This window comes from Corapipo altera, unplaced genomic scaffold, assembly GCF_003945725.1.
Source record: "Corapipo altera isolate COAL_440 unplaced genomic scaffold, ASM394572v1 2c, whole genome shotgun sequence".
Classification (NCBI taxonomy): domain Eukaryota; kingdom Metazoa; phylum Chordata; class Aves; order Passeriformes; family Pipridae; genus Corapipo; species Corapipo altera.
The window spans coordinates 4136970-4150697 of NW_020884923.1; the positions used below are offsets into that span (position 1 = coordinate 4136970).

Below are 13728 nucleotides of genomic sequence, written 5' to 3' on the forward strand. Positions count from 1 at the left end.
CTGTCACAGAAGCAAATATAGCACCAGATGATAACACAAATACCCTATTTAAAAGTCATGAGTCTTCTTATTATCTTTTTTTTTCCTCTTTTTCTCCTCTTTCTTTAGGCTATGCTAAGGTAGCCTAACACTAACACTTAGTAACACAAACTCCTCCTGTAATAACACCCCAGGTTAAGACTAAAGTGGCTCAGAAAAGACTCTCAGAATTTTGTTAATTGAACATTTAATATCTTTTTCCCCAGGGAGTGTTTTTTCCTCAGTGCTGAGTACATTATGTAAAAAAAATTGAAAGATAAGTCCTCTTAGGGCATAATTCATCCTTCTTATTGCAAACACATACAAAAAGATGAGCTGCTATATGGACAGTTCACACAAAGTTTCTTTAAGCTAAATTTGGGACTGCTGCTATTTCAATTTTGTTTACTTGAAGATCTTTCCTGAACATAAATGAAATGGAAATATTGTATCTCATATAATTTAATGTGTTAGACTGACCAGCTTGGATGTTGGGAAGGACTGTACTTTCTAAATAGTTTTATGTAAGATCTTAATATGAGGATATTGGCAAACTAGGGGAAAAATCATAATTTTTTGAAATTTTTCTTGCCCGTTGTTGCATAAATCAATGCTTAGGTTTTACTTGAGATTCTATAACTAATTTTCTAAAGCACTCTAGGCTGTGAAATTTTCATAGAATCATATAGAATCGTAGAATATGCTGAGTTGGAAGGTAGCCATCAGGATCATCAAGTCAGAAAAAGAAATTAATTAAGATAAACAAGTATAGGAGAAGAGATGCCATTTTGTAGCTAGAAGTAAGTCACCCAATTTCAGGGTCGACTAGGAGTTGATTATTCTGGCAGTCATGGTACTCCAGCTCAGGGCACTGAGATGCCCTTGGTCTACGATCCATGTTGAAGACAGAGGCAAAGAAAGGGTTAAACACCTCTGCCTTTTCTCTGTCTCTGTTTTGTGAGGTGATCATCCTCATCCTGTAACAGACTGGTGGTATTTCTGTACTGCCTATTGCCTATTTTATATATTTGAAAATATATAAAACCTTAAACTGAACGTATTGGGCCAGCTAAGGCTGTACAGAGATAGACAAGGCAATGGTTTTAGTGGAGAGGGCTCACAACTCAACCAACAACCTCTTAAACTGGAGAATACTATTCATTGTGCATCAGCAGCTCTTAGCAGCTAGCATATATGCTAGCAACTGCATCTATCCATAATATTTCCTGCAGTAACTTCCCCTAATCTCTACTTAAGGCATGAACTTGAATTGTTATAATTTCTATAGTGACTTTGGTAGCTGTACTGTGGAGATAAATAAAGGCAGAAATGTGAAGACAGCACTTATAAACCCCTATATAGACAGCCTTTGCTGATCATCATGTGACAACAGCAAAGGATCACAGTAAGAGGAAGTAAAAGCCTGAGACACTAATATTATATGTGATAGATACAACAGTTTTCTTTGGTTTCCTCAGACCTCCTTTCCTTTCTGGCTTCTCATCTTTCTCTGAATGGGATGGTGGTTTATAATTTTAGTTAACTTTAGTTAACATTATTCACTCTAGTTGCACAGACCTTCATGCTATGAACTTAAACACAAAGAGGTATGGACTTCTGTTTGTTAGTACAAGCAGTGTTCACTTTGTTAATTTTCTGTACTGAAGTAAACCAAAGGCTAGGCAAGAGATGTTCTTCCCTCTCTTGCTGGGTTGGATTAATTTAATTCTAAATCTGATTATGGAAATATTATAAAAATGTTTTCTAATTGCTAAAAGTATTTGAAACAATGTAACAAATTTGTACAAAATCAAGATTATCACATTTTATTAATTTTCCTGATTGTTTTACAGAGGGAGCTTGCCCCAGGGTTGTTCTCTCTGTAGGGAACATGCTTATGGCACTTGATAGGAGGATGGTTGGTGTTTTAAAAAGAACTGAAAGCTGATCAACAGCGCTTTTTTTATTTGACCCAAATTTTTCCTCATTCATGTATGTATATGCAACAGAACAGAAATTGACGACTGGAATAAGAGGGTAAAAAATTAATATAATTTCTTTTCTCTTCAGAAATTTTTAAAAGCAATCATTGTTTGAGATTTTTAAAAACTTTAAAAAGAATATCAGGAAAAATTTGACCTTTGTCAACTTTTCCTTCAGACTAGTACATACCTTTTGCAGTAGAAAGGATAAAATTAGAGCTCTAAGTACTTAAGTTAATCCCTTTTCTCCTACAGAAAAGGACTAGGCTCAAAAATCTGCCATTGTTTTGTGACATTTTGGGCTCTCTGCAGGCAAAAAGGTTCACTGATATGATCAAAGTCTATATTTTTCAAACCTATCATTAAGTACTCTGTGAGTTGTCCAAGAAAACCAACAAGACAATATGTAATTTTCCACTTGATTTAACAGAATATGTTCTTTTCTAAGGAATGAAAATGAGGAGGCCCCATTTCCTACAGTTTTGTATTCTTTGTTCCTTTCTCTATCCTCTAGTACAATAAGTCTTGTCCACTCTCATTTTTTTCTATGAAACGCTTGCTTGTGGTGGGTAGTCCTAAACTATGTTAATTCTGTTTGATTGACTGACACAGTCAGGTCTGCTTATTTTTCACCCCTCTACCCAAACAGTGAATTTTGCAGAGGCTTAATGATTTCCATCTTACAACTTTGTCTCCTACTGTGTTCCAAAGCTATTTTGAGGTCTGAAGAAATAACCTTATTCCTTAAATTTAGTTTTCTTAGAAAATAAAATTTATAATCTAGACTCTAACTAAATATAAATTATAATTTAGACTCTAACTCGAATTTTTTGACTTTACAGTGGTTCAAATTGTAGAAACTGCTTTATCTGTGCTTTGATAGTCTGGTCAGCAGATATTTTACTAGGGTTTTTTTTTTTCATGATGTGGCCTACACTGTTTTGCATCAAATTTGCTTAGCGTATATTATCAAACAACGGCTGGTGACCTTAATTCAAAATATGAGTTTTCTGAAATGAACTTTTTGTAAGGAAAAGTGGGAGCTATGCCACAAGATACCTCACTTTTCAGTCTGTGGTGGGGAATAAACCAGACTTTCACACTTCCTTATTGCTTGGGTTTGGATGCAGTACTAGTGTACCAACTCGTGCTCCAAATACAAGAGTCTCTGGCTGTAGTATTTACAAAGGCCCGGATTTTCAGAGTCTATTTCTGTGATCTAACCCTGATCTGCAATGCATACATCCCCAGAATGCTGGCAGGGTTTTGAGTGCAGCTGTTCAGCCAACTCCTCCCATATAAGTAACTGTGAAAGGTTCTGTATAGCTTTTATGATGAAAAGTATGTCTTATAATAAAGAATCAGTAAGAATTTGGAAATGCCAGGGGAAAACAATAAAAGGGCTTATTGAAACATCTATGGTTTTTGTTATGTCGAGCTAATCATATTTTTTAAAAAAAAATGCTCTGTTTCACAATGCATAAATGTATTATTACCTTTGGGTGAAAAACTCAGGAGGTTAAATGCTTCACAGAGGTTTTGGCTCCAAATCAGTGGGCATTCTGCAGCACGTAGTTGCCAAATGTTGCATTGCTGGAGACCCTGCTTCATAAGATACATTTATTTTAAAAGTTAGTTCTCACTAGCTAGAAAATATGAGTAAGAAAGTTCAGCATTATTTAACAGGTGTTTGAAAATCCTAGTCATTATTTTCTCATACACCTAATAAAAGTTCCTACGCAAGTCAAATCTCACCTGAGATCATTGCTTGCTAGATTCAAGCTCCTTATAAAAGAAATCTTTCAATTGGCAAACTAGGTTTCTCAGTAGCTAGATCACCTCCACTTAATGTAAATACAGTGCATGAGGCAGGGTTTCATACTTCTTAAACAAATAATAAAAGAAAAAGCAGAATCTCATATCCAGTAGAAACTAAATGAAGCAAGGACGGGACCTGCTTTAACCCTGGCCACTTTATATTTTCTGATCTTCTGACTTGACCTTTGCCAGTCATACCTAGAGCATATCAAGTCATAAAAGGCAATTGTCCCTGTAGCTGAAAGAGATGGGGATGGGAGTGTGGGAGCAGGAAACAATTTTCAACTGCTTGGAGCATGACTTTGGCAATATAAGGGAATATGTAATGGTAGCTGATGCCTCTTGGGAAGATACATTTTCCATCATGCTCAGAGTGGCAGTGGGGGGAGGGTTCCTGCTGCCACAGGACAGCAGGAACAGGGACCTGGTTCCAGCACTGGACTGAATGAGAATGAGTATGAAAATATGAGCTTTAGTAACATAGATGGCTGGGGATGTCTTGGTCGGCTCAAACAAGAGCCAGACCATCTGCATTACCATGTCCCATTGAACAGCTACTATTGAGAGCAGTGTGAAATATCACATTAAGTAAATCATAGTGAAAACTCATCCATCCCAAGAAAGCTGTGTCTCCACAGGGCAGGATATCCTAGGCACCCCTTTTTTCCCTCAGTCAGTCTGTGTTTGCCATAGGTCTGAACTAGCAGAAAGTCAACTAGTCACCCAGTATTTTTGTAAGGAATTTGGGGGGAAACACTCCCACCGTGGTTCCAGACCCAACAAGGGGGCAGTACTCTGCCTTGGCTGTGCTCCAGGAGGCTGAGTCCTTTACCAGGTGTGGACAATTAGTGCTGCTGCCAGCCCTTCCTCTTAGAGCAAGTCAGGTGGGCAGGTAGCACTGGGGGATCTGGCTACCTTTCCAGGAAGGCTGCAGGAAATGGTAACTGTCTTGAAAATAATCACAATCCCATAACAGGGTCTTGTGTTTCTAACAGGTTTAATGTGGAAGTCTCTGGGAGTGCAAGGACAATGTATCTTGAGCTGTAAGTTTTGACTCTCCACTTTGTGTTGCCATTTGCATCTCCTGAGCTTTGTAGGAGAAAGAGAGGTGAGCAGGATCTCAGATCTGCAATCTCACCCATCACTAATTTTGGCTGACCACTAGCAAATATTGAATGAGGCAGGCAGGCAGGCTCACCAACTTGCCTCAGAAGTTTGCTGGCAACTTCTAGCAAGCTGTTATAGTCACTCTTAAAAATGAATTATTCTACTTAAGCTCTTAAACTCCTCTCTTTTCCCGACTTACTGTCTGTTGAAAGTCTCTTTTTCTAGTGTAGAATATGGAATACATTGTTAGTCATTGTTAGCTACATTTTGAGATGTAGCTAACACTGATGCCAAAATGTTCTGGTGTCTTGCTGACTTTTAATAATGTTTTTCTTCAGAAGCCAAATGACTGCCTGAGAATAAACAACCTTAAAGTATTAACATTTGGGTTTATATTTGGATAATGTTACCCTTTTGTAGTTTCCCACAAATGCTGATTGAGTTGTACCTATCACTACCATTGGGGGGTAATTTTTGTTCTGACCCCACACTCCTTTTATTTAAACTTATTTTCTGTGTCTTATGTGGAATGAGCAAAGCAAAATCTTTCATATTTACATGCATATTTCTGTTCACGTAAGTATGCTCATTTTGATGATGCTCCTTCCCCATATAGATCATGAGGGTTAGGATACCACATTCAGGGACACTATCTCGAAAACAGTTTGGCTTTTTTTCTTACAGTTCTTTTGCTATTAGGATTACAGCTGCAGATTGAAACAAAGATGAAATTGAGTATGGTGTAATATATATAAGGCTGGATAATATCTCCAGCTATACATTATGTGGGGTTTTTTTGAAGAACTTGCTCATCAGGATGTGCTATATGAATACTTGATGGAAATAGTGCAGCTACATGATTAAAACCATTATAAATTTCCAGTTTCTAATTAAAAAATGAAGATAGGTCTTTTACTAGACTTTTATAACCCCAGCTTTGTCAATGGCTTTATTTTACAACATAATTTGCAGTGTAATTACTGCTGGTGAATTATCATTAGTTGTAGTGTAAGTGTGTAAAGACTGCAAGGTAAGTTCACAGAGAAGGAAGGAAAGGGAGTGTTTCAGAGTATAGCCCTAGTTCTACATTTCCCTTACACATGCAGCCCACAGTATCTTTATAATACTCCTTCACTAAGGTAATTTCTGGCAGATGTTAGTGGGAAGTGAGCTTTAAAATGGGGTTGGAAGCTGCAAGTACTCCAGTTGTAATCAAGGGTTAGATCCTTGTCAGTTCTAGTCAGTGAAAATACCCATCAAGGTATTATTCTACTACTATAATTCTCTCAAACTGTTCCTTAAGTAATTCTTACAGTGTATCTTCAGTTAGACTGTAATTACACGAGCTTCCAAAAGCCTTTTGCAAATAGGTAATAATGCTGCAGAAGGGAAAATATTAGGTCTTGATAGGATATTTATGAATGTTGAGTGTTTAAAGTGGAAAAAAAAAGCAGATGTTTGACTTCATTAGATAAGGGAAAACTAAAAAAAAAAAAAAAAAAAAAAAAACAAAAAAACCCACAAACCATCCCACCAAGTATACAAAGTCATCTGATTCACATAAAACAGGCAAAATGTTTTTGGTGCCTGAGCCACAGTCCCCTCAGGACAGGACTTCCATCAGAGTGACCAAGAGGCACGAGGAAAAAATTATGATAGTTCAAACTAATTTATTTTCATGTCTTAGTAACAGTGCTATTCTTTCTAAACAGAAAAAAAGAGCATTATTTAACAATGACTACAGCCCAGATTTGTAAGGGTATTTAGAAACCTTTGAAAAAAAATAGTATGTGTCTGGGAGGGGGGAGGGGATGTGCCTGCATAGTTTTTAAAATGTGAATTATATTTCTCTTCTTCTTCTTTAATATGTATAAAGGCAGACGAGAACAGTGAAATCTCTGGAACGAATGAAACCAAAAGTAAGAATTAGATAAAACAATAGAATGTATTTCCCTGGAAAGATATGGTTTTAAGCAATCCCTGATGAAAGGGAAATTGCAAGTAAGGAATTTTGAAGATGTGAGCAATATGTAAAGTTTTATACAGAAAGTGAAGCTAATAGGCTGGGCGGTTTAGAGATGGTAAATCATAAATAGAAAATCTATCTAACTACTTCTTGGTTGGTGTTGAACCAAGGTATTGAACTGCTTAACTGATCCAACTTGGCAATTTGGCATTCTTATGCCCTTTTCTTTCTATTCCAGTTATTTTAAATCTGAATTTTAAAAGTGGAAGGGAATACCTGTCTGAAAGTTCAGGAAATGTATGTATAAATATTGATGCTTATAGATCTAAACCAAAAATGAAGTTGAAGCAGCAATTGATTAAAACTGTTGCACAAACTTCCAAAGTAGTTAGCAAGTGTCCATATCTAAATCAATTATTAAATATATAGGGTGAAATAGAGGAATACTTTATTGTATCTTTTTCCTTAGGAGTATTCGATACTACTATTTTTCTTGTTTGTTTTATCTTGTTTCATGCCAGATGTTCTTATGGGGGAAAACAATGGTGATGTGTTTTAATATTGATGAGTTGATTCTCCTGGGAATAATAGTATATCTACCTTCTCAGAATACAAATTGTGGGAGGCTTTTTATAGTGTAATTACCATAATGCAACTCTTTAAAACTGTGGAAAGAACTTTCTGTTTATTATCTCTCTTTTATATACTTTAAAAGGGGAATGACTCTTCTTATAAAATTATGTATTGTGTTTTGGTGGCCTTTAAAAAGCAAGCATACAAATGTTTGGGGTACATCAGGGGGTACTGTGTGTTCTGTCAAAGCAGCATATGCTTAAGCACCTTCTAATAATAATAACAACATTTCTCTTTCCAAGTTTGTTAGTTTATTCACTTAAACAATTGCAGAGCAGTTGCAGAGTAATTAAAGTATCTTTTTTTTTTCCTTCTTCCCTTCAGGAACTTGAACACCGAAGTCCTGAAATTATAAATGATTTGGTGACGAGTTGAGCTTGCAATGCAGGCAATAAGAACCGTGGAAAAAGAAGTAACTTTTGTAAAGGAAATACTTTTCACAGAATCCTTCCTAACGAAACAAGAATGCAGCAGAAACCCAGAGAGCAGGCGGCTCCGAGAGCAGCAGCCATTGGAAGGAGCTGTCTGCAGCTCTCAGTGCTGTACTGAGCATGTCCCAGCGGAGCCCAGTGCAAGCAGCACATTATGCAAAAAGGCAGCTCTAGCAGATGGGAGAGAGGCACAGCAAGCATTTGCTTCACTTGCATCACCACCGCTTGAAAACAAACCTGGATCGCTAGAGGGGATCTCGCCAGCAGGCCGAAGGAATGAAATCCGGGAGGATGGCTTGATAGCCGAAGGTGTTGCACTGCGAAAAATCATGGGGAATCAAGATGGGAAGCTAAAGAAAAATACAGGTGATGTGCAGGAAGGAGGAGAAGATGCCTCTGGGCCCAAGGATACGGATGGCACAAAGAAGGCATTGGGAGGCAGAAGGGGGCTGGGGAAGCATTCAAAAGGAAGTGAATCCGGTAAGAAGAAGGGTAAGTCGGAATCCAGGCCCTCTGTGTTTTCAAATCTGAGGATCAGAAAAAATCTGTCTAAGGCTAAAGATGGAAATAGCAGTTCACGGGAAGATGTTTTGGAAAGCCAGGCCTTGCAGCCAGGAGAACTGGACAGTACTCATTCAATTATAACGAAAACTCCAGATATAAGCATCTCTGCAGATGAAGGGGGTCTCTCAGACACAGATGTTGAACATTTTGAAATCAGAAATGAAATTGTTCCAGCTGCTGCAGAGACACAGGACGGACAAAGGACCAGCTCTGGCTCTGATACGGATATATACAGTTTCCATTCAGCTGCAGAACAAGAGGATTTGCTTTCTGATATCCAGCAAGCTATTAGACTGCAGCAGCAGCAGCAGGGGGCAATTAACATTGGAACCGAGGACCTTGTCACAAAAACAATGGGCCGACACATGGCTAATTCGCAAGCAGCCCCCTTAGATTTTGAACGTTTTTTTTCAGTAGCTACCCCTGACAAAGAGAGGAGCCCAGACGCTGAGGGGGCTTTTCCAGCGGTATCTGAAATTCCTGTCTCCTGTGCAACTGAACGTGAACCAAAAGAAGCAGTAAATGGCACAGGCTCTCCTAGTAACAGCTTAATTGAAACACAGGAACGTAAGCTATTGATTGAGGAACAGCTCGTTGCTGGAGTGGATGCTGTCGCTAGTGAACTAGAAGATGGTTTGAATAGAACTGCAGTGGAAAACAGGTCTCAGACACAAAGCTTTACACAACCTTTTCCAACCTCAGTAGCAGACACTGAGGCTAAAATTGCTGAAGTTCAGGCTGTTGATTTTCAGGGCTCAGTAACAGAGGATGGTATTTCAGATGCAGGCCACGATCATGCTGCTGAGACTCAGGAAGAGAAACACACTCTCTCAGCCAGTCAGGAGGAGGTGCGTAATGGTTTATCCACGGAAATGAAAAATGGCATTTTGTCCTCTGAAGAAACAGCAGACAGTTCGACGCTTGGTTCCCGATGTTTTAAGCCCTATCTAATTAATCCCTGTTACATCAAAACCACAACTAGGCAACTGAGTTCTCCCAATCATTCACCTTCTCCCTCCCCATCCCAGAGCCCACTTTCTACAAGGAGGCAGGAGTCTTTCCACAAAAAAGAAAAAGTCTCAATCAAGAAGCAGAGGTCTGCTAGTTTGGCAGGTTTTTTCAGTCGTTCCGCAGACTGGACAGAAGAGGTGTCTAATCACAAATACAAGATAACAGAGAAGGTGGGCTCTGCAGACTACTTGGAGCACAAGGGGTTTACAGAGAAATTTCAAACAGAAAGAGTGCCTTTGACTCATTCAAGGAAGTCCTCAGGGGTGCAAGCTTCTACAGAGACATTCCCCAATGTCTTTTCAGGTGAGTAATGTGTATTAATGGCCTTTCTTTTTCCAGAGACCCTCTGAAAATATTTTTAAAATACTTTAATTTATGCAAAGGTATGCAATACTTTACTTAATGCAAAGGTACTTTGCATGTACCTTTACTTGTGCTGACAGCTTTAAAATCCAAGGCCTGATCTTACAAACACGGTCACATGTCATCAGTCTGGCAGTACTGCCAGTAAAGGAAGTGTATAACTCTTTGAAGTTTTTCTTTCTGCTTTTCTCCTTTGTCTACATCCTGCAGGAAAAGGCTAGATGCCATAAATTATTCTTGTTTAAAAATCCTAAGAGCTGCACTGTTGTAGGCAGACCATCTATCTGCATAAATACATCTTTCAAATGTGAAGCTTTCTGTAACCAGGATCCTTTTTGGGCTTTTCTTGTGCTAGGCACTGTTCTGATGTACTATAAATATTTGAGAGCTGCACCTGGTGTTAGACTGAGGCAGTGATGAGGATTTGCTTTGTGCAAAATGGAAAAAGCCATGCAAGCACAGATGGACAGCACTCCAAAAAGGAATGAATTTCCCCTTCAGAAGGGGGAAGGAAGAGAAGAAAAAAATGTTCATGTATTGAAAGGCAGAATAAAAGGGAGAAGAGAAGGGAAATTGGGGGGTAGTACAATTTGGTAGCTGTGACAGGCTACTGCTTAGGCTACATAAGGTGACTTATTCAGTATTCTTTACCTTGCCTGTTAGGCAGCTTGCATCCTGTCACAAAGTAATGGGACTAGAGAGTTTACAAATGAAATAGTGTAAGTAGATGGTTATATTTTCTTGCACTCTGAGGGTTTTTTTCCCCTCTCTCTTCACCCCATCTGAAGTTTCTTTATAAAGGTAATGTCTTCATAAATAGGAAGGTCTCTGCCACATAGGAGTTATGTATACAGAGGAAACTCAGCCACATATTCCATTTATTTTTCACTTAAGAAAACTGCAGAACTAAGAGAATCCAGAGAACATGCTCTAAGACCACCTATTAGAAGATTAAATCAAGTTTGTTTCAAGTCAGTTCTAGATACATGAGCACAGTAACTACGCTTGAACCCAAGCTATTTGCAAAAAATGGAGTGAGAATTTTTTAAATGAAAATATTTTTATGAAAACTAAACAAAAAAATATGATTTATTAAGTAAAGTATTAACATTATTTTTCGAGAGTCAAATCGCAGGAAATCAAATCACATCTTTCATTCTTCAGTAGTCTTGAACAGAAATCCTCAATTTCAGTCTAGAAAATTTGAATTCAATTTTTTTAACACAGAAAGAGACAGTTCCCTCTGAAGGAGACCAGGCCCCGGTGAAGTGAGCTGAATCTTTTTTTCTACATGTTTTAAATCCCTTTTACCTGTTTTCTTAGATTTAATTTCAGACATTCTACTTAAACTTTCTCAGTTAAGGTGTTCACTACTTTCAAATTTATAGCATATAAAAATCACACTACTTTTTTTTAAGCTATTGACATTTGACAGCTTATAAACAATTCAGAGAGCAAAGCTTTAACTGCATTATCAGTAATTAGACTTCTTTGTGGTGGTGTTATAATGAAAATAAGTTTTATGAGGCAAACTTCAAGAACATGGTATTTCCTTTAAAAGACTTGTTTTCTGGGAAGAAGACTTTCTCACTTTTCCTCATAAGGTTTTGATTTACTTAAAAATAATTTTTGGTTTGGTGTTGTTTTTTGTTTTGTTTTGTTTTTTCCCACCAAAACTTTAGACTGTTATTGTGAAGAGACCAATGTCCAATGCAACAGTAGTTCTATCTCTTATGGAAATTACAGTGACCCTCATTTGCATGTACATACCAGCTGCCTTTACAAGCAAAGGGCAATTATACCTTTCAATTCATGCAGAAAACTTATAATGAGGGAACTGGAAATGATATGATACAACTTTATCTCTTTTTGACCACTCTTATTTTTAAAAAATATATTTATAAGCTAAAAATTATCAAGAATATAAAACAACAAAAGGGAAATTAATCTTGACATTAGTATTCCAATAAACTGTCTATCATTACTGTAAGAGAGAAAAGTCTCTTAAATAAACCATTCTGTACAGCAACAATTGCAGAAATAATTTCCTTGTAGTTTGATACTACTTGTGAAAAATGTTGTATTTTAATTGCATGCATGAGATGCATTGATTTGGAGATTAACATCAGGGTTTTAGAAATACCGTTCTTTATAGTAGGATATTTCTAGCTTTAAAAAAAAAAAAAAAGCCAAAACCAAGCAGCTTCTTGCCTACAGCATTAAATCCCATTTTGCTGTGCAGTGACTGCACAGTGTTGTTCTGCATTTCTAAAGAATCAAGTAAAATATTCCATAACACTTTAGTCATCGATTTCAATGACAGCAGGTTCTATACAGATGACTGGCCTACTTTTGCACTATGTTGTGGTTTGGATGAGTGCCATTTGGTTTTTATAGTGATCCATACGAACTCTTTCAGACTGCTTTAATGTAAAATGTAGATGGAAGCCAAGGACTGGAACAGTAGAGACTTTTTATATTTTAATTTTGCTTTATGTATGAAGACAAGTAACTATTTCAAATTTGATGCATTGCTTAGGAATGTGTTGTAGGCAAATTCATGTGTGTTTTGTAATTCAGGCATTGGATCTGTTTCTTTTTTGATGAGGACAGCTCTATTTGAATTTGCAGTGACAGTAATTACAAGTTCTAGATTACCTGATGCACAGTGAAGCCATGACTTTTATATTGTAGTCCCAGGAGGACAAGTGCTCAATATGAGTGAGTAGGATTGATTCTGTCACTTTGGTGTGTAGCAATGAATGATTTGCACTAACATTAAGAAAGTAATGCTGGGAAAATGAAATTGATGTTTCCAAACATTAACATGGAAGAACTAATAGATTGATTTATTAAAGAGGAGTTTATCCCAGCATTAATTTGAGGTGCAATGATTGCAGAGGGTGTCTGTTACTCAAATTGAATGAAAGAGTCCCATCAGTTCCTCCAGAATGGTAATTAAACTTGACCCAGACAATCCCATGCCCATTCTAGTCTGTTAGCTGGCTGTAACGGACTTGCTACATGAAGCTCTTCCAAACAGATCATTTATCTTTAATTTTCTCTTCAGAGATCTGTATTTGTTTTTCTCTAGCTGTAAACAGGAGACAAACAAAAAGTCCTGGTTATCATTAAACAAAACTTTAATTCAGTTCTGTGCTTGTATACTCAAGCCTGCTTTCTGATTTCCACAGAGGGTCAGCCTACTTCTCACAAAGACCACTTCATCTCACTTCTGTACTGTGCTAATGTCATCTGCACCCACTTGCAGTTCCAGTGCCGTGTCTGCAGGCATATACAAAGGTCTTAGTACAGATTAGTGTGTGAAAACTTGAAAAAGTCAGATGAAAGTTTGCTTCTTAGACATAAAGTAGATCTTTTTAGATACTTTTTCAAAGATTTTTTTCTTTCTAATTCATGTGATATTGCACACAATATGGATTTGTGTCAGTTGGCATCCTGAGTAGACTCTTTATCATGCAACTCTTACTAAAGATTACTTATGGTTTGCTGTTTCACTGATGGTGTTTGTCAACAGTAATGCAAATGATTCTTTTATCAGATAGGGCAGTGAAGCCTCCTAAGGGAGCTGCCCAACAGCAACCCTACAAAGAATCATAGAATCAGCCGGGTTGAAAAGCACCTCCAAGATCATCAAGTCCAATCCTTGATCCACTACCACCATGGTTACTAGACCATGGCACTAAGTGCCATATTCAGTTTCATCTTGAAAACCTCCAGGGATGGAGAATCCAACACTTCCCTGGGCAGCTCATTCCAATGCCTGATTACCCTCTCTGTAAAGAATTTACCCTCTCTGTAAAGAATTTACCCT

At 37.6% G+C, this 13728-nt stretch overlaps 1 protein-coding gene across 1 annotated transcript in view; it reads left to right on the forward strand.

The window, feature by feature from the left end:
* Positions 1-13728, forward strand: part of FMN2 (formin 2) — a 178589-nt gene that overhangs the window by 10965 nt on the left and 153896 nt on the right. The window contains 1 exon segment of the mRNA XM_027657210.1: positions 7849-9833. Coding sequence (XP_027513011.1) covers positions 7907-9833 — 1927 coding nt within the window. The 5' untranslated portion in view covers positions 7849-7906.